Source organism: Cololabis saira, chromosome 6 (assembly GCF_033807715.1).
Source record: "Cololabis saira isolate AMF1-May2022 chromosome 6, fColSai1.1, whole genome shotgun sequence".
Lineage (NCBI taxonomy): Eukaryota > Metazoa > Chordata > Actinopteri > Beloniformes > Belonidae > Cololabis > Cololabis saira.
Window position 1 is genome coordinate 10,059,394 of NC_084592.1, and position 21,570 is coordinate 10,080,963.

The window sequence follows — 21,570 nt, forward strand, 5'->3', positions numbered from 1 at the left end:
GTTTTGTTGTTTGTTTGTTTTTTCATATTTCATTTATTTATTTTATTATTATTATTATTGTTATTATTATTTTTTTCCCCCCCATTCTTGTTATCTCAATATTTTATTGCTCTCTATTCTTTTTAAAAGCTGCCTATGGACAAGTGTTGCGAATTAGCACTTGTGCTACTGCTAAAACACTTAAACAATGCATCTGGTTTGTCCAATGTAATTGCTATGTCCATATCAAATAAACATAAAATAAAAACCTGTAACATACCTGTAACTCACTCTTTAATGGAGGAAACCGGAGCACCCGGAGAAAACCAGAATACAGTACGGAAGAACACAAACTGTACACAGGAAGAGCCAGCTGGGATCTGAACCCGGACCTTCAGTGAGACGACAGTAAAACTAAAGTGTCTAAGTGTTTTGCGTCTGCCTTACGTCAACCACGGGTGACGCTGAAGCTCCTCCAGGCTGGGACGCTGTTTGGGATTTAAAATAAAACACTTATGCAGGAAATCTTGACAGTCTGCAGAGAGATCATCCCTGGTTGTGATCTCGTCTTCATGGTAATAGTCGGATGGGAAGTCTGTGTTGTGGAGAGTATCATACAGGACCACTCCCATCTGCCATGTTGTTGTAGGTCCAGCAGTGTACGTATTAGTAACAAGCCACTCCGGAGGGATAATGTTGCCACAGAAGATCCTATAGCGAGATCTTTGCGTGAAGAAGCAACTCAGCCCAAAGTCTATGAGGCGAACTCGTGGGACAGATGAACCAGTCTCTATCAGGATGTTTTCTAGTTTGATATCTCTGTGGAAGATGTTATTGGCCTGAAGATGTACCGCTGCATCCAGCAGCTGTTTCAGGATGATTCTGGCCTCGTCTTCCTCCAGCGGACCTCCGTTTTTCCCAATGTAGCTGCAAAGGTCTTCTGAAGGCATTGGTCTCTCCATGACCAGAATCAACTCCTGATCCAGATCATACCAGTCCAGCAGGGACACAGGTGCTGACTGTCCTGCTAAACCTGAATTTGCTTCCTGGAGCTTCAGCATTGCAGCCACCTCCACAGAAACCTCCCTCCCATCCCGGCCTTTATGTTTGCAGACCACCTTGTCACTTTGGACGTGTTTGATAGCCACCTGTAGATGATCAGACTTCCGGTACCCAGCAAACACAGACCCACAGGCTCCTTCCCCGAGCAGACCCTGCTGCTCATATTTCTCCTGAAACTCATCTCTTGGTGACCTTGTTGTGTCCTGTTGGGTCTTTGTCTTCTTCTTTTTCTTCTTCTTCCCGCCTGACGTTTCTTCAGCATCCTCATCGTCAGCCTTCCTCTTGGCCTTTTTCTTCCTTCTATCTCCCCCAGGAATAGCTTTAGTTTCTAAATTACTACCAGTGTCCGTAGAGGAGGAAGGAACCTCTTGGTCCAACACAAGTCTCAGTAGATCCACACGCTTGGCTCGTTTTTTTGGTCTCTCTCCGTCCTCTCTGGCTTTCCTCTTTGCTACTCTCACTGTCTTTTCTTCATGGTTGTAGCTTGTAGAGGATCCAGCCACCTCAGGAATAGCTTGAGTTTCTAAATTACTACCAGTGTCCGTAGAGGAGGAAGCAACCTCTTGGTCCAACACGAGTCTCAGTAGATTCACACGCTTGGCTCGTTTTTTTGGTCTCTCTCCGTCCTCTCTGGCTTTCCTCTTTGCTACTCTCACCGTCTTTTCTTCATGGTTGTAGCTTGTAGAGGATCCAGCCACCTCAGGAATAGTGTGAGTTTCTAAATTACTACCAGTGTCTGTAGAGGAGGAAGCAACCTCTTGGTCCAACACGAGTTTCAGTAGATTCCCACGCTTGGCTCGTTTTTTTGGTCTCTCTCCGTCCTCTCTGGCTTTCCTCTTTGCTACTCTCACTGTCTTTTCTTCATGGTCGTAGCTTGTAGAGGATCCAGCCGCCTCAGAAACCCTTCTCCTCTTTCTGGGGGGCTGGTTGTCGGGGCTGAGGCTTCTTTTAGATTTGTTATTTTTTGTATTATTTTCCACTGCACTTGAATGTGTCGCACTGGAACTGCACGCTTCTTCCTCCTGATTGGAAGTACAGTCACTTTTATTTTTCTGCACTAAATCTTTATTCATTCTCATTTTAAAAGAAAGTTTAGGTATTTAAACGTTTGTTAATGTGTGAAATGAGGTAAACTTGACTGATCTCTGCTGTGTCTTTCTCTGAAGTTAGACTGACCGAAAGAATGTTTGTCAACAGTTATATGCTTTACTGTATGACATCACTAGTGACATCACAAGTGACATCACTAGTGACATCACAAGTGACATCACTAGTGACATCACTAGTGACATCACTAGTGACATCACAAGTGACATCACAACTCCACATTCCGTGCCAGGCAACGTTATGTAAATTCTAATGTGCACATTCCGGAGTATGCAAATTAGTATTTACATTATGTTGCCTGGCACCAGGGTTAGCATAGTCTATAAATTGTTTGGTTCAAATTAATGGTTGGTACCACAATTCGCCAAAACCTAAAAAAACCAAGGAGAACAGGATGTAAAGCTAGCCGGAGCTGCACTGTGAGAACTTGTCCCCCACCACATCAATGCACCTTCTTCCAATGTTTTTAAAGAAATAGTGAGGATCAGACAAGACTTTTAGCAGCTTCTTTGTCCTTATTACACTTCTGAAGCAGATTTATTTACCAAGTACATACACGTACACAAGTTCTTTGTAGGCAGTCGTCCCTAGTTAATGAAATTTAATAAATATTCAATAAGAAAAAAGGGGAAATAGTGAAAAACAATAAAATGTATTATTCATTATAATTATTAATCTTGCTTTTTTTTTTACATAAAAAATGCCATTATTTATTTAAGAAAAATGAAGCAAAAAAGGAGAAAATCATGGGAAAAACACTAATAAAATAAATAATAAATAAACATCTAATTTGATCTATGTAAAATATTAACATACAATATATACAAAATTTTATATATATATATATATATATATATATATATATATATATATATATATATATATATATATATATATATATATTTCATCAGGTGCCTTGCAGCATCTGGAGGTAGATCCTGCAGAAACATCCCCACATAGTTTCCAAAACTTTTATGCCTCTCCTCCCTGAGCTCCTGAACATGTCAGGTCATCAATCAGTCTTTTTTTCTTACTTTCAAAATTATCAAAATCACAACTATATTTAAAAATGATCATTTAACATTTAATTATTAATTATAAACAAGCTAAATAAAAAAAGTACATGTTCCCTATTACAAGTGGTCCGTTTTCTTTTTACTATCTTATCATTAAATCATTAAAAATCAAAAGTGCAATTAAACAATTAAAACGATCCAGCTTAAGCTTAAAAAATACACATATAACATACACACATACACTGTCTCATATTAAAATATACACATCTGTTTTCATACTCAAAACGACGGCTAAAATACCACAACAGCTGTAACTGTTATTTATCTGATGACGTCATAACTGCCGACGGTAGTGCAGCTAACTGCTAGCGTATGCTAACTACTAACCATCTTTATCTCTTCTCTTATCAAATTAAAACAAAGTTATCTCTTTGGTTTTGAAAACAGACAGGAGGGGGATCTGTTCCAGGTTTTCGTTTGTTTTTTTGTTTTTATTTCTTTGTTCAATATTTATCTCCAGTGTATCAAAATCAATCAGCTGTTTGTCACGTGCTGCTCAGCTGCTGCTGCTGACGTCACACTGACGTCATGACGTTTTCTGATGAAAATAAGTTATTTATTTTTTTAAACCAATAATTTATTAATTCAATCCTCTTCACATAACTGCCAATCACTTTAATTGAAATAAATAAATAAGATAAAAAAAAGTATTAAACTCTTTGGTAACCCTGTGTTACATACAGCCTCACATATGCCTCCAATATACTCTGACATGCAGAGCAGTTCAGGAATGACTGGATAATGTTCAAGCTAAAGGCAAAGGCTTTTTTTTTTTTCAACCATATCTGCTCAAACGACACGACATCTGAACTTTTCTCATCAGACAATTATATGTGGTACTAAATTGGATACGTATCTGATGTTTTCTAATACAACATCAAGTTCCATCTCATCCATCTCCGCTGTTGTGTGATTAATGTCCCAATTGTGCGCTGGCGGGACCTTTTTTGGATCAAATGTGCTTCAGTGAAGCCAGTCATGGTCACGGTGCTCCAGTCCTGGCTCTGATGCCTCATCTACACACGGCTCCGTACAGATGATGAAGCCGTAGCTCCACACGAGACCACATGCAAAGCAACAAAACAAAAGAGAGTAAATACAAAGGTACAGATGTGAGAGGTGTAAATACGCTAGCTGCTGGAGCATTTATCAAGTTTAACTGGTGCATTTGTGTCGGAAAAGTTCATGAGTCAGTCCCAACAAGTCAGGATCCAGCTTTTACTAGTCTTGGCCCAAGTGCACGTGTTGCTTCTTTTCAAGTAATCTAAAAAATCTAATTCTGTTTTTTTTTTTTTTTTTTTTTTCATTTATGCATTTTTCCGGGGGGATCTTTTGTTGGTACAAACTACAGTTGGAAGAAGTATGACAGGGTGTTCTTTCTTGGTACCGGATCAGTAACAAGTTTTGGATTCAATTTAAAAATGAACATGACAAAAAAAAAACAGCAGAAAATTGATTTAAGCTTTCTGCATCGTCCTCATCCGGTTAGCACAGAGGAAGAGTGGTCTTTCTGTTCCTCTTTTACAAACCGACAGCCATCGCTTCCTCTTCTCCTCTCCTGTAAATCCTGTCATCATTGCTCCTTTTTATAGGGAGCTGTCAGATAGATTTAGTGCAGCAGGTCTGAGGACGGAGCTGCACACTGTTTAATTACGACACATGGTAACCAACTGAGCAGGCACTTTTAGGAGAAATAGCAGATCAAACTTCTCATTGGAGACGCACATCAGAGAAGCTTTTGATTCCTCACAGCTTCTTGCTTCAGAGTCGTTATTTTTTTTTTCCTTGAATTTCTGGGTTATAAACTTCGCTGAGATGAGAAAGTTTCCCGCCAGCGTCGGTCGACTGCACGCATCATGGAGACGTTTATAATGAGGCCTCGTGTCTTGGTTTACCGACTGTGGCTTGCGTGTTGGAGATTGTGCAAATTCAGGGTTTAGTTAACAGGCACAACGGACTTGTAGTGATAATTGATTAAGATCAGGTGTGTTGATGCGAGGAGACATCTGAAACATGCATTCTTGGTAGAAGGGCGAAAGGTCTTCAAGTAATAATTCATGAAAAAGAAACTCGAAAACTAGATTATTCAGTCTAAATTGGAAGATTTCAGCTGGTTAGGCCTGTGATTTCTAAATTTGCCAACGTTTGTATATTCCTGGCTTCGTGCAGTGACAAAAAAAACCCCAAAACTTTCACTCTCAACTATAATCCGGTCAACAAATTGATCATTTTTTTGACAGGGGAGGAGGCAGCTCTCCTGTCTCCTCCGGGCTCCCGTAGTCGCGTGGGTTTCCAAAGCAGATGGAGGACGACGGCATCTTCCTTTACTTAGTCAAAGGTAATTAAAACGTCATCATTTCCAGCAGATCGCCCAGATGTCACACAGAGGAGGAAAGGAGTGGTCGCTCATCTCTTGACTGATGAAAGAATTCCCTCATATTTGGTTTCCATTTCATGGACCACATGGTCAGCATGAGTGCGGCCCGCATGCTATTTTCTAAACCCAGATCCGAACCCAGGATTTTTTATTTTTTTTAAAACCACCCGCAAATCAGCTATTTTTGCGGGTACCCGACCCAGTGCAGGACTCAACTGCCCGTCCATCAGGCAGCATCAGAGCTGGGAGACCCAAACCATCAAGACAAAGACCATATAGTTCATGACTATATTGGTTGGTATAAAAGCCCCAAGATCTCTTGGAGTGTTCCAAGACCGAACCCTGACGGTTTCTAAGGTTCGGCAGGATGCAGCCCGTCAGACTTCCAGATGAGAGAAAGGGTCAGCGGAGTCTCCTGAAGGTCATCGAGAACTTTGCCACTCGATTTGCTGATCATCAGGAGGTGTGAGAAGAAAGCAGATGTTTGCTGACCGGCAGCATATAGGTTTGTGTTAACATAATGCCAAGGGGAAAGACATCAGAAACTATCTCAGAGATGCTATTGTTGCTGCCCGGCGATCTGGGAACGGTTTAAGACTATGGATGTCCCGGCCAGCTCCCCTCAAGGTGCCACTCTCTCCCCAGTAGTCCAACAATTCTGGTCTGAAGTCATTGACATTTTAAAAGCTATTTTGAATATTCATATTCCTCAATGTCCTGTTGTATGTTTATTGGGGAGTGCAGTGGACAATATACATGTAAAAATTATGCAACGTATCATTGCCCTAGCTTCTCTGTCTGTGAAGAGGACAATACTTATGAATTGGAAGATTTGCAAGCCACACTGCTTTCATAAATACAATTGGCTGAAGGACTTTTTGGATTTATTGTCAATGGAAAAGGCAACCTCAATCCTTAAAGACATTGAAAATGGCCAATTTTCCCCATGGACTGTCATTAGAGAACACCTGAGAATAATAGAACAATAATATGACCTGTTGTGTTGGTCACATGCTTTTTATTTTATTTGACTTATTTTTCTTATAGAGCTAGACCTCAACTGACGCTAGAGGCGCCATCATCTCTAAAGTTTATCTGTACCAACCCTTCCTCCCACCCCCTTGTCTTTTTTTTGTCATTGTAATGTTTTTCTTTTTCTTATGTGAAATGTGGTGTGGTTAACGTCCTTTTTTTTTTATGTCTTCATTTTGAAAAAAAAAAATAATAATAAAAAAAAAAAAGGTGCCACTCTCCTCAGATGATACAAAACTCAGTTAACATGTTAAAGGCCGAGGCAGTAAAATTAGAAAAAGATTGATCAATTACTGTTAATATAGGAGGACTGAGGAGAGAAAGGCTAAAAAGGGCGTGGTGGTGGAGGGGTGAGGGTTTGGGCTTGTACTGTACGTAGACCAAGATACTCCAGGGTCCAGCGCGAGGCCGTCTGTGTGGCAGCTAAAGTCTGACTGAAGCTGTTGCCATGCAACACTGCAGCACATCTGTACATCCAGACCACAGCAGGGGCGAGAACCTCCGGTGGTGCCTTAACAGAACCCAGCATAAATAAACACCTGCAATCCTCCACTGAATGAACTGATGAAGATACTATTATTATTATTATTATTATTATTATTATTATTATAGGCTTATTTTACTAAAAGGTTACTTTTCCACACACTACTAAACGTCCCCTCTGACTTTACGGTAAATAGGAACGACCAGCATAGCACTGTGAATCATAAAGTACCACTCAGGCATGTTTTTCTCTCAAAAAGGAAAAAAGAAAAAGTTCAAATAAACTCGGTATTGACCGTTAGTAAACCCTTGAATTAGTCATTTATAAGTTTAGGCAGCTCGTTTCATTTCCAGCAACGAGAACGTAAAATCATTCCCAATAAATCCAGACGGCAGCGGAGGTAAATAAAGACCGTTTTTGTTTATTGACGCGTAAAACATCCTTCAAACAATAAACCCATTTCAAGGGAAGGTCTCTGTACAATGCTTACTAAGCAGTTTTATTTATATAGAAAACATATGAAGGGCTGTGTTTAAAATCACAACGCTCCTTCAGATTTAATGGCAGGTACTCTGGAGAAAAATTACAGCATTCCATCAAATATTTTCAAGCAATAAATATGCATTTATAAATACTGTAAATTTACATTGAAATAAAAAACAAAAACACACACAAATTACAGTTCACTCTTTTGTCCATGTGCAAGCCTCTTTGTGTTCGTCTACAAACCTGTTTCTCTCCTACGTAAAGTAACTGACTCTTTATTTCCAGCAAAACAAAATTCATCTTTTTAAGTGATTGGAAAACAAAAACAGAAGGAGGAGGGGGGGGTTTGGGCTTCAAAGGTGTCGTTCATATTTCACATCACAAAACGGTTTTCATCTGGTTTTCCTGACTGAGGAGGTGTCTAACGTACAAAAGACCCGCTATGCTAAAGTACTCGTCTGGCGGAGGGTGAGGGACAAAGCTCTGGCGTCAACCCACAAACTGAACACAAAAACGGAAAAACTAAACTATCTACTCAGTAGTCTCTGCGTGACGGCGTCGCCAGTTCAAACTTAATATGTACAAAACGTTACTTCACTGGTTTTACGATGAACTTGTGTGTCTCTCTGGTGAAGTCTGGCCGGGCCAGATGTACAAACAGTCTGGTCGTGACGACGGGGAAGGGGAGGGGGGGGAGCTGCCGTCCCCCTTCAGTCCACCAGGGGGCGGCACACCGCTCAAGGCAGGTTGCATAGACGGACAGCTTTTACACAGCTGCCTTATGGGATCGCTACAGGACGCAGTTCGGAGGACTGCCGCTTAACTTCCTGAATATCAGAAAAAAAAGAAAGAAAAGGAAAAACCCAAATGTTCTAGATGAGTTTCCAATCAAGTCTGTTGTGGTTCTACGACGTTCTGAGAAGATGTGGATGTCACCATCAGGAGGAAGAAGGCAGGGGACTCGCCTGTGCAGCAGAAACAGAAATAAAACGACGTTAGGATGATTCAGGGAACTTTCCAGGGGATCCAACTGCAGATTGTGGAGAAAGTAGAGCTCCAGCCTTGGTTTGGGGAACAGGTCCTTTAACCCTTTATGACCCACCATAGAACAAGCCTAAGCATATTTTTACATTTCTGCATGCTATACTGCCATTTTATGGAGTATTTTCATTTGCTATGCATCAAAACAACCCATATAAGCCAATCTTTAATAATCTGTATGTTACAAGTCCAGACTAACTAAATACATTTCTAAAAAGTGCAAATAACTACCAAAAAAAATGTTAATCTTTTTTTTTTTTTTATTTTACACATTTTTATAAATGCAGAAACCCCACCCGTAACACAGAAGCCTTTCAAACCACAGGAAATGTATTTGGAATGAATTCATACTTTAGTTTTTGAGATATATTATTTTAGATATCACGTCTCATCCGGCGTTGAACTCAGCTTTACTCACGGTAAACAGTTTATACAGTTTGGCGCGCACGGACTTTGGTGTATCCACCATGTGTGTGTGGGCTTGTATAGTGAGTGTGTAGTGTGTGTATGTTGTGTGTGGGTTGTCGCTGATTAAACTTTCGTGAAAATCTCTGATAAAAAGCACCAACGAAGCAAACAGACTAGTTTCCCGGGGGAATGACGTCATCTCCCTTTACGTAGGAAGTGGTGTGAAAAAATACAACCTGATCAACGTAGGACGTGCTCACAGCACACGTGCAGGATCTATAAATAACCCGCGACGTCAATTATGAAGATTTCCGAGTGGCAATTTAGTGGATTATTATGGGATTTTTCCAAACGATTTAATGGATTAAAACTCTGGGACACTAAATGCAGGATATGTAAGTGAAACTTTTCCTGTTTAACATGCAAAAAGAATAATTGCGCTGTGTTATTTGGTTGTAATTGTACATACATTTGGAAAATCAATATGCAAAATGGAGCACTGGCGCTCCAGCCGGTCTTAAGCCACATTTACTCATAGCCGGGTATTTACAAAAACAGATATTTCCCCCTCTACGTTTGGAAAAATACCATCATTTACACAAACCCGCGTAAATACGCTGTTAAGGTGCTATGAGCAGCCAAACCTACAGGGGGCAGTGTAACGAGAAGATAAAGTCATGCTAGCCAATCGGAATCCTGGAATAAAACATCAACAAATGACACGTGTAACTTCCAGTTACTTCCAAGATGAACGAGAGTCTTTCGTTTGGAGTGACAGAGAAGTGGAGTTACTTTTAAGTGTGACTTTAGAATATAAAACAAGTAAAATACAAGAAAATATTGACGATTGTAAACACAGGTCGCACACATGACGCTGGTGACGTTTCTGTCGCATAATGTGACGTTCTGAAGCCTAAATGTCCATTTCTCTCTGTTTACAAGCAAACGTGAAGAGGGAGGTTTTGAAAATCTCCACTTTGGGCGGAGTTTTCAGAAATTATGGTTTTTGGTGACTTTGAGCTTCGTTTTCGTGTAAACGAACGGCCAAAACGCATGAAAACACCACCGTTTTTGCTCCGTGTAAACGGGGCCTTAAAGGGTTAAAGTGGAGCTCTGTCTGCCTGTAGTCGGATCATTCACAAAATGTTAGAGATATCAGAAACAAATGCATGAAACATGAGCCAGCAGGCCTCTCAGGTGCGAGCCCTGCTCTTGGTACTTACTAGTGTGAACTGGTCGTACACCTGCATGAGGTCCTCCATCTTGTACTGCTCCAGCACCACAAAGCTGCCCAGGTTGGTGCTCGCCCTCCGTGCACAGTCCTGGCAGTGCACCACGTACGTTTTCCTGCTGTTGCTCTCGGTGGTCACGAACAGCAGGTCAAACACCTCCACCTGCGGAAGACGAGACAGAGAAGCTGTTACAGTCACGTAACGCCATGGCGGTGGAGGGGACGAGCTCCGGCGGCCAGTGTTGTGCTAGTTACTGAAAAATAGTAACTAGTTACAGTTACTAGTTACTTCATTAAAAAGTAACTCAGTTACTTAGACCAAAAAGTAATGAGTTACTATGAAAAGTAACGTTTTAGTTACTTTAAATAAAAACATTATTTTAAATGCTCCCATTTAATGCCCCTCTAGCCTTCATTTCAGCAGGTACTGTATGGATTTGCATTGTGCATCGTGTTCTGCATTCTACACAGTCTCCCCGCTTCTTCTGGCCAATGAGCTTCAGCAGCAGCTCAAGAACGGGACTCTTTGATGAATCGTTCATTACAGTCTCAAATATAATATATATGGTGGCATGTCGGTTTATAAGAATCTTTTTGCCCAGAAGAAAAAAAGAGCGACAACAACGACCCTTAACTATTTTCTTCTCTCAAAAAAAAACACTCGCACCAGGGCTTTAGAAAAAGACGCTACAGAGTCGGGATGCAGCGACTCAGGAGAGCAGTGGAATACTGTACGTGGCGGTGCTGATCTCCGCAATTTGAAGCCTTCTATAATAATTGTAAAAAGAATTTCAATTATCACAGGTTTTTCTTGGAACGTAACCCCTGCGAAAAACCAGGGATTACTGTAATGACAATATCTCCACGTTGCGAAACTCGCCTTCTCTTGGCTAGCCATGACGTCACGTTTTTGAACACACACTACGTTTCCTCCGGTCTCCGCGTGTGGGGGGAAAAAAGCTTCACTGTAGCCAGAAATAACGGAGTAACGCACCGTTTGGTAACGGTAATTGCGTTACTGAATTTAAAAAGTAATGCGTTAGAGTATTAGTTACTGCAAAGCTAACAGCGTTACTGTAACGCGTTACTAAATAACGCGTTAGTCCCAACTCTGCCGGCGGCTCACCTCGCAGATGCTGCAGTAATGCGCCGGCTCGTTCTGCGTCCGGCCGTGCCACACCAGCTCCCTCCCGGCAGCCAGCAGCATCTCCCTCTGCACCTGACACTGCTTCAGGGTCCGCAACAAGGAATATCTACCAAGCACAGACAAGGAGGAGAGTTGCTTCCATGGAGCAAACAAACACAGAAAAAAAACACCTCAACTGGGTTAAACTTGCAGAAGTTCTCACTTGATCATCTCAAAAAGCTTGTGGTCGGACACTTTGATGTTCCTCGCCATGTTCCATGACAGGTGGATCATGGGAACGATGGATTTGACGCTCTGCAGCTTGTTCCACTCGTAGCGCTCCACCGCCAGCTTATACTGATATGCTGAGGAGAAAAACGACCAAACTTTACTTTCCTGTGTGTGTCCGTGGTGACACGGTCCATGCACACATTTTTTAAAAACAAGTATTTGGAAAATGCAACTTCAGAGGGGCCATTACTTATTCAATAAAACAAAGAAGAGCCATTTGATAATACTAAGTAACCCATGAGATCCACCTTCAGCAGCTGTAACATGAAGCATTTCTTTCCTGTACGAGGATCAGTCTCTCATATCATAGCGGAGACATATTGGTTGGTCTTGGCAACACTAGAGATGCGCCAATCAGGATTTTGAGGCCGATCACCAAAAGCAGGATCTGCCGATCCCGATATTGCCGATCACAGCGTGAAATCTATAAATTCGTCAATATTGTTGTCTCATGTACACAACACTGACATTGTATTATTAGGTGTAAAAATTAGGAGATGAGAAAGTGTCATGAATTGACTGTTTTATTTCAGGCTGAGGCAATGAGCAATATTTCACACTTTAGAGACGATGTAGACTCGGCTTACAACGAGTAAGTATGGCTTACTAGTTTAAGCTTTCTTGTGGTAATAAAAGGGTACAACACAACATGTGCACCAACACAGACAACAGCACTATTTCACTCTCTTAGAGATGATAAAAGTTGTTAACTATAAACCTTAGTTTTCCTGTGGAAAAAGGAATTAAATCTTAAAATAAAAATGAATTATGAATTATTAAGCTTTGTGAAAGCTTTAGCGATAGCATCCGCCGCGTGTGAGGAAACTGAGTGAGTGAAGCAAAACTCTTCACACTAGAGCTCCAAATGTCACTCGTGAAGTGACTGACAAGACTGTCGTCCTGCATAAGACTTTGGATGTGACTGTGTATAGTTTGGTACAACTTTGCGGACATTCATCAGTGAAATAATGACGACTCGGCCTTGCGTACCGGGATCCAAGCTGCTTACGACGCGTTTAAACCCGATGTCTGCTACAACAGAAAGCGGCTGATGATCAAGACGTATGAAATCATTACCTTACGATGTAGTTCTTTATTTTTCTTGCTGTTGCTGCTGTCGTTTATAAGTCTCTGTTACAGGTGTTACAGCGAGTTAGTGGCGTTGCTGCACCTCCTGTTGTTTCTCTGCCTTAGCCGACTTTGAAAACTCAATATACTCCTTTGTGTGAGAAACTTTCAAATGTCTTATCAGCTTCGTTGTGTTGAAATTATTTTATAACATTCCTCCTTGTGGTATCTCCTTTGCACACACTTTGCAAACTGCCTAATCTGACATTGTAAAACTCCCGTACCAGACATCTTGGTCTGAAGTGTGGGAACGCACGCGCAGGCGGCGGTTTGTTGTAAACGTCATCAGATCGGCCGCTTTGAACTATTATTTTGAGAACGCCGATCAAAACCAATAGGGGCACCATCGGCCGATACCGATCGGTTGCTGATTGATCGGTGCATCTCTACGCAACACCACATCACGACACCTCCACCTCTGTGCCCGACAGTGGGTTCTCTCTGCTGTGATTGGATTTCACCAAAGACGGTACTGGGCATTAAGGCCCACCAGCTCCACGCAAGTCTCATCTATCCTTAGGCCACAGTTCCAGAAGTCTTGCCATTTGTTCATCTTCACTTTTGTCCCCCAGATGAACTTCCATGTTTTGATTTGGGTTTTTTTCCTTTAAAGATTTTTTGTGGCTCTAGTGGCCTTTATCTTGAAAAGGGCTAGACAGGCAACTGGCTGTTTACACTATTCCTGACCCGTGAGGCAAGTTATGGGCGGGGCCAGCTCCACACGCCACCCCGTGTCAGTCAATATAAAAAACCACAGGCAACAAACTAGATTCAGGTGTTAAACGCAGGGTATCCACAGATGTAAAAGAGGTTCTTGATTCTAACATGAAACATCCTCATGCAGGGTCTCTGTGGGGTCTGAGATCTTTCACAGGTGGGGCGTCCACTCCTGGTAAGACTGGCAACTGTATAAATGTTTTCTTGACTTGTGAATAACCTTGGTGTAGAACTCTAAAACTGTTTCCTGGTTGATGCCAAGGAACAATTGTTTTTTTGTTTTTTTCTTTCCCTTTTGGCTCTGTGTTAACATACACCTGAACGCAGTGCAGCAAACTGCTGGCGGTCTAAACAACCTGCTACTTGAATCCTCTGGAAGCTATAAGTAGATACTTAGATGCCTGATGGGATGATTTTTACACAAACGTGTGATTAAGACGACTGAACTTGCACCCTTCCTCACCTGTCAGGGGTCCAATGTTCCAGGCGACATTGTTGCACCAGCCGATGGCCTGAACCCAGTGAACGGTGCCGGTGTTGAGCCACACCAGGTCCCCGGGCCGCTGGATGAAGCGATAGACGGGCACGTTGGACTCGTATAAGTCCTCTAGGTTGGGCCACCAGGAACCCATCAGGAAGTTGATGTTGTTCCTGCAGAACCACCAAACAAAAACTCGTCACACATCAGTCAGACCTCCTGAAGCAAACTGGGAGTAGGGCTGGGCGATATATCGAGTATAGTTGATGTATCTCGGCTTCTACTCTGTGCGATGTACAAAATGACTATCGTGAATATTCGAATATACATTTGCTTTTAGCCGCGGGCATTAAATTACAGGCTTTTCTCACTCTTTCGTCTCGTCTCCTTCTCTGAGACATAAAAAAAAGCGCACCCTGTTACACATGTCAGTCACGTGCTGTCGTGTGTGCATTATCATTGGCCCCCGACCAGCTGCTGGTGTTGGCGCTGCTGTCCAGGACCACCGCTCACTTCCCCGCTTTAACTTTCCCAACCTTTAGACCCTACGCCGTAGGTTCTGCGTCGATTTAACGCAGAACCATAATTCAAGCTTTTCTCTTCCAGAGCTGAGAAACGTCACCTAGTGTTGCTTAAATGTGGCCACATGAAAGCAATCACTATCATCGAAACAAAGTCAAACAAGACTATATGACGTCCTAAAAGTAAGTGATGCAAAGTAAAGGAGGAAAGGATGAAACATTGCAGTCCCTACACCTACAATTAGTCTTAATATAAAAGGTGCCCTAAAGGCCCTCCTGCTCAGAGCAGCTCATCCTGGTAAAACCAGGAAAAAAACAGGTAAAACCAGGACCAGAACATGTTCTTAGCAGATGTTCTTCAGACGGGGAGTCAGAGATGCAACGTGCACTTTCTGTTTTGAAATGACACTTTTTATGTTTGTGCCACTCACTGCTTAGTAACCGTTTAATAAATACAGTTTTGGTAAATTTGACTTATTCCCCCTTTTTGCATGAAAGTTTAAAATGAGCATATATTAATGCAGTATGAACAAGAATGTTTTAATGTAGATATAGAATCATCATACTGGTGTGAATGTATGCATCAAAGTGTTAATTCAGGGCTATGGCTTGTGTATCGTGACATGGTCTAAAAATATCGAGATATTAATAAAAGGCCATATCGCCCAGCCCTAACTGGGAGAAACTCATTCCTCTTGCTGCACCTTTCACAGAAGTCGTTGATGGCGCCCCAGTAGGCCTCGGGCACGGCGAACCACTCGCAGTCGCCGGGGCCGATGTTGATGTTGACGGAGCAGAAGTTGTTGTTCTCCTGGTGGCCCGGCGTCCTGGAGCCCGGCACCTTCATGTACAGCTGCACCGTGTTCATGCCCAGGATGGTGTGGCCCACGTGGCTCAGCAGGTTACCGGCCGACACCACCCGGGCAAACGCGGGGAGCTTGGTCAGCTCCTGCAGCTGCTGCTTCCACCTGGGAGGAGCGTTTGTTAGCGAGAGCAGAGCAAAGTAAAGCAAACACAACAAACAGGATCTCAACAGGTAACTGACTTCTTGTCATCAGAGAGGTCGATGTTGGTGCCAAACTTGATGTGCTTGAAAGGGGCCTTCCTCCGACGCATCCCACTAAAAGCAGAGGAGTAAAGAGTTATTACTGACAAAATAAAGTATAAAATAAAACAGGCAAAACTGAGGAAACAAACCCACCTGTCTGAAGAACCTGCTTCTGCTTCCACTTCTTTCTTCTTCTCATTCTCCTCCTAGAAGAAAAAACACACCAACATCAAGTATCAGCAAATTTTGGAAAGTGTAAATGAACTCAAATGAACATTAATGATGAAGTGGGGACTCGGGACGGGTGTCAAGGTGCTAAACTGGTGCCATTGCGTACCAAAGATTACAGAATGGTTCTTTATCTAACAAGTCCTCAGTCTTCTGAGATGATGCCACTAATGTCATCTAAACACACTGAACTCCAACGTTACCATGTCACTGCAGTTATTAACTTGTTCCACAGTTAGTGGCCATTTTAAAGTATGAATCGATGCTTTGAAACGACCCAACAGACGGTGTGAAGCAGTGAGCAGCTGTAGGATATCGACTGTTATCTGTCGCAACTTCGCAAGGCAGTAGAGGAACCATAGAAACCAAGAAAATGACATCCATTTTATTTTGTAAGATCTGCTGCAGAGTCAAGTTGGTGTTTCATACTAGTAGGTGTTAGAAATTCCCAACGTCCATCATTTTCATCTCCACGACAACAGACTACTGATGATTTACTTCCCTCCTTTAACATCTTTAACTGTAGGGAGAGCATATGTGTAAACTATTGTTGGCGTTAGTTTGGAGGTCAGGTCTGTGTGTACAACAGAAATGTCCTGCAGGTCTGGTTTCTTATGGAGGTAGATTTGTGTCTTAATTATTCAATCAAAAAAAGATTTCTTCAATCAAAAAATATATATTTTCAATTAAAAGAAATTCACTTCAATCAAAAAAAATGATTTCAATCAAAGAAAAAAAGTGTTTGCTTTGTGTCTACACCAACGACGTCTTTCTGACAAGCAAGTTATGGTCGCCAGCAAGACCTGCGTGAAGCTGGCCCCCCACCCCACGTCGTGGGGGGCGTCGTTTTCGTGAGGACAAAGTGTGAAGTTCCTGCTTTGGGTGTTTTTTTTTCAGTTTTGAGACTCTGTGCAAGTTTTCTAAGTTAACCGTTCACAGTTTTGGTTGAGAGTGATGTGTGTGATTTTAGCTGATATTGCTACTGTTTCAACATATAATGGCGTGGCTCAGTAGCTCCAAAGCAGGAACATCACATTTTCTTCACGTAAACCACGCCCCCTCCACCGCTTCACCTGGACATCAACGAAGTGGGGGGCTGCGTGACGTCATTGTGTCATAATTAACCCGTTATATCTTCAAAACTAAAGCAACACAAACAATTTTTTTTGCATAAACCAGCACTAACGCAGCACAAACAAACGAGACCATTTTGGACAAAGTCGGGGGGCTGTAGACGTTGGTGTAGACACTTGTCACTCAAACATGTCTGACTCTGGGCTGACCAATGGGGAAGCATCCGCTCACTGCGGGATGTTTGTGTCAAAATGATTCAATCCAAAAAAAAAAAAAAAAAAAGACTTCAAAACTTTTTTCACTTCAATCAAAAAAAAAAAAAAAAAAAAATCACTTCAAATGGAAAAAAAATATTTTCAATCCAAAAAAAAAATTCAAAGTTTTTTTTATTGAAGTGATTTTCTTTTATTGAATTTTTTTTTCTTTTTGAAGCAACTTCTTTTTTGATTAAATGATAAAGGACACAAATGTCCTACCCATAATATGGCCCAAACGCAAAAAAACCACTACAATCAAAAAAGTTGCTTCAAACAAAAAAAACTTCACTTCTATCAAAGAAAACATTTCCAATCAAAGAAAAACAGTGTTCAAATGCATCTTTTTGAGTCTCAAATATTTGTTTGCATTCAAACACTTTTTTTCATTGATTGAATTTTTTTTTTGATTGAAGTGAATTTTTTTTTGATTGAAAATATATTTTCTGATTGAAGCAATCTTGTTTTTGATTGAATAATTAAGACACAAATCTACCTCCTACACCATTCTTGGGACGAAAACAGTTCATCTCAAACATAGCTCGGATGTAGATATGCTGCTATAGAGCTACGCTGCAGGGGGACTCCAACATGATCCACTGAGCGGTGCCCATCCGCCCTCCTTCTCTTTCCTTCCTCAGTTATTAATTAGAAGTATCTCATCCCCATCATTGTTCTCCATTGTTCTTGGAGTTTGTTGTGCTGGTCTGCCCCCCATAACTGTTTCAGATATATTAACAGAACGTGATCAACTCAGATCTGCAGGTGTGTCTGAGGTGATTAACCAAGTTGTATATTGACAGGAGGATATGTTTCTGCAGGACAGCTCACCAGAGTTATGTCCATTTATGACCATTACAGATGAAATGACATGAAGAGTAACAGGGAGCAGTTGAGAATATCTCCTGACTGTTAAAACTGGACATTAACAGTGAGGTTGATCTCACTAAGAAGTGGATCTGGAACCCCCCAAATCAGGTTTTGTTTGTGATGAATTTTACTCTCATCCAACTCGTGCTGCATGTATCACGTCGCTGGTCACACCATCTCCTCACAAAGAACCCAGAAACCTTCCTAACACTACTGGGATTATTTCTATTGCCCATCTTCAGAAATCTTTGTTTACTTTTAAGTTGCTTTGAGATATCATACAAGTTCCTGTCCAAAGTGAGAACTGTGGCTGTTTGTGGACAGAGTGTGTGAGTGTGCGACAGTGTGTCGTCTCCCACTGACCCGCAGGGACTCCTGGAAGGACGAGGCCTGGTATTGGGCGTATTTGATGATGGTGGTGTGGGAGCGGCTGCTCTCGCAGCGCCACATCTTCCTGCTGCCGCTGGGGTCCCAGTTCTCGTCGGTGGGCTGAGCCAGCTGGGTCCGCACCTCCACCAGGTGGTCGGGGTTGGCCTCCACCAGCGTCTTCGTGGAGAACAGGCCCAGATCTGTGCAGGTTGGAGAGGAACGAGAGCCAGAGACGTTTACAAATATATCCACCAGGACAATGATTTATGATCATGTGATCACATGACTCAAAGGTAACTAGGGAACACATTTGTAATGAAAGGCGTTTCCTTGTCCCACCAGCACCAGAACTGGACCAGGTTAAAGGCTACCGACCAGCCAGGAGGTGATATTTGCAGCCATTTGACCACATGTCCTAGAATACTCTCCTTGATTCCTTTCCTTGCATCTTAGTCCCTCCCAGCAGAGATGCAAGTAGAGGGAAGACCAGTAGAGAGAAGATGATCTTTGCATCAATGCATAATCAACTATGGCCATGATTTACCCTGCACAGCACGCTACTAGATACAGTGGAGGCATCTATAGTATGTGCCACACTGATACGCCAGTCGCTGTCACATAGTTTGTTACCATAAAAGTGTTTTATTCCTCAGCTTACGAGCAGACTAGCTTCCACTGCAGGGGCCCAGTGCATTATGGGGTATAGTTTCCAACAGCAACCAATGGCGCTTTTCCACCTCCTCAGCCCGACTTGGCTCGTCGCGCCTCGTCTCGTTTGTTTTTCCACAGCCAGGTGAGAAGTGGGCAGGTTGGGGTGAAGCTGCTGTGACGTACTCGATTGCGCAACCGCTTTGTTCATGTCAGCACTGATCAGAAATCAGCTGGAGTCACGAACGGCTGAGAAAAAACAGAGCTCCTGTTAGATCTGATCGTCCCTTATCGCCCGTCTACATCCCTTTTTTAATTCTCTGCTCAGCCACCAGGTTTATGAACATCTGCACCTCAGAGTTGGATCACCAAACAGACGTTTACGCTGTATAATAAAATCGCCGCGAGTCGCTCTCGCGCTGACTCCCACTTCCTGATTCAAACGTCTGACGGCCCCCCGACCAATCAGCTGCCTGTAATGTGATGACGTCAGATATAGTGCCGGCTCAGCCCGGTTAGAACCTCGGCAGAATGTTGTAGATACTAGTGGAAAAGGGCCACAAGTCAACTGCAGCAGCGCACCACCTAGGTATCTTTCTGCATATTGCAGATTGTGAGCTGTTTTTTTTGCATCCTGAATACTTTAAACTACATTTTGCCAAGATCAGTTTGCAGCAGTCGGGAAGATTGCTGATTAGAAATAGTCCTGTGTCATGTGACTCGACTGCATCACCGGACCGTTTTGTTGCAGGATATGGGTGGGTTTTAGGATCAGTGTCGAGTGAGCATTGAAATCGTTTGTAACAACTAATACCTACATTTTTTTGGGATGGAACTGCAACGAAAAATAACATAAAATCATAAAACAGTGCAACAGGCTCACTGTTGCATTTTCAATGACATCATCCTCCTTTCCAGTGACATTCTTTGGCTAAAATGACAATCATTCCCAGCATGCACTGCAAAGATGCTTCCCTTGTGCGAGATGGAGAGCAGGTAAACTGCAGACAAAACACGCTGGTGACGCTATTTGCAATTCTTTGAGCACCAATTTCTCTGCGTATAAAAAAAAAAAAAAAGCTTTGGGACTAAATGAACCCTTAAATTTACTGACGATCTGCATTTGTTCAAGGACTCGTGGGTGTTGGACCTCCTGATCTGCAGCCTTCATGAAACTGAATATCTAAGCAGTGCTGATTAATTCGCTCCCCTTGGAACTCATTGAGTGTTAAAGAAATATTTGAAGGAGAATACATGAAACCAGTGGCGTCAATTCAGTGGAAGCTAAGGTATGGCAAGGTTACGAGTCACAGAACTTAACTAGAGTATCAATCAACACGTCCAGCAAATACTCATCACAGAAGTCTGCTATGTAGCTTATCTGTGTGGTCAAGAAAATTGGAACTTTTTCAAATGCAGTCTCGCTCACTGCAAAAACTCAAAATCTTATTATATTTGTCTTGTTTTTAGTTAAAATGTCTAATTTTTTGTCAAAAAATCTCATTACACTTAAAACAAGAGTCATCACCAGAAAAATAACTTGTTTCAAGTAAATTTTGACTTGAAATAAGTAGAAAAATCTGCCAGTGGGACGAGATTTATCTTCCCATTACAAAAAAATCTTGTTCCACTAGCAGATTTTTCCACTTATTTTAAGTGAAAATCTACTTGAAACAGGTGAAAATGGTTGTTTTGGAGTCTTGTCTTAAATGTAATGAGATTTTTTTGACTAAAAATTAGACATTCTAACTAGAAATAAGACAAATATTCTTGTTAAGATTTTGAGTTTTTGCAGTGTATAATAACTAGTGAAATCAATCATGTTGTTCTGATTTGTATTTGTAGTTATTCTATATGTATTAAGTAATAGAATAATCAATACAAATAGACACAGAGTAATTCCATAAATGTATTTAAAAAACAAACATTTACATTTTCCCTTGAAGCCAAGGTGTGGCGGCTGTCATACCTTCATACCCAATTGACGCCCCTGAATGAAACTGTCTCATTAACACATTCAACACCATTTACCTGCTGCAAACGTAACAGCTGATATATCTATATGTGTGTGTGTGTGTGTGTGTGTGTGTGTGTGTGTGTGTGTGTGTGTACTTTTTCTAGATACAAGTAGAGGAGAGCTTCAAACAATGACTGTTAGGTTCACTGATCATCAGCACATGTGCAGTAACAATTCCCGCTTGCAGGTGGTGCTGTTGCTGTTCACGTCAGAACCATCTAGTAAGTGAACACCGGCTGTCATGACGACAGAGACACACCCACGGAGCCACGCTGCCCAACTCAGACACGTCAAACTGAAAATCCACAGAGAAAAGCCCGTCCTCCTACCGAGCTTGAGTGCTCCGGCCAGTCCTCGGATGACGGTGACCGGGTTGGCAGGGTTGGTGCAGAACTGATGGAGGGGAGGGAAGAAAACGTCCCTCTTGTTTTCTAGCTGTAGGTGAGACAAGAGAAGAGAGGCGTCAGGGAGGGTGGAGCCAAGATGCTGAAATGATGATTTCAGACAATATAATGAAG

At 42.0% G+C, this 21,570-nt stretch overlaps 2 protein-coding genes across 2 annotated transcripts in view; both read right to left on the bottom strand.

Moving 5' to 3' along the window:
- Positions 1 to 422: 422 nt before the first annotated feature.
- Positions 423 to 2,114, bottom strand: LOC133446295 (uncharacterized). Its single transcript, XM_061724305.1, has one exon. It carries the CDS (start codon positions 2,112 to 2,114, stop codon positions 423 to 425), a length of 1,692 nt encoding a protein of 563 aa, XP_061580289.1.
- Positions 2,115 to 7,536: 5,422 nt separating this feature from the next.
- The window catches only part of kdm6a (lysine (K)-specific demethylase 6A), a 77,402-nt gene continuing 63,368 nt past the window's right edge, over positions 7,537 to 21,570 (bottom strand). The window contains exons 20-29 of the mRNA XM_061723261.1: positions 21,382 to 21,487; positions 18,382 to 18,587; positions 15,746 to 15,798; positions 15,590 to 15,664; positions 15,249 to 15,512; positions 14,009 to 14,196; positions 11,633 to 11,774; positions 11,410 to 11,536; positions 10,276 to 10,446; positions 7,537 to 8,568 (exon numbers count right to left, since the gene is read on the bottom strand). Coding sequence (XP_061579245.1) covers positions 8,542 to 8,568; positions 10,276 to 10,446; positions 11,410 to 11,536; positions 11,633 to 11,774; positions 14,009 to 14,196; positions 15,249 to 15,512; positions 15,590 to 15,664; positions 15,746 to 15,798; positions 18,382 to 18,587; positions 21,382 to 21,487 — 1,359 coding nt within the window. The 3' untranslated portion in view covers positions 7,537 to 8,541. The remainder of the gene's footprint in view (positions 8,569 to 10,275; positions 10,447 to 11,409; positions 11,537 to 11,632; positions 11,775 to 14,008; positions 14,197 to 15,248; positions 15,513 to 15,589; positions 15,665 to 15,745; positions 15,799 to 18,381; positions 18,588 to 21,381; positions 21,488 to 21,570) is intronic.

Bases quoted from the DNA above. Each gene is read 5' to 3' on its own strand.
- LOC133446295 (XM_061724305.1), bottom strand. From the start codon at position 2,114: ATGAATAAAGATTTAGTGCAGAAAAATAAAAGTGACTGTACTTCCAAT.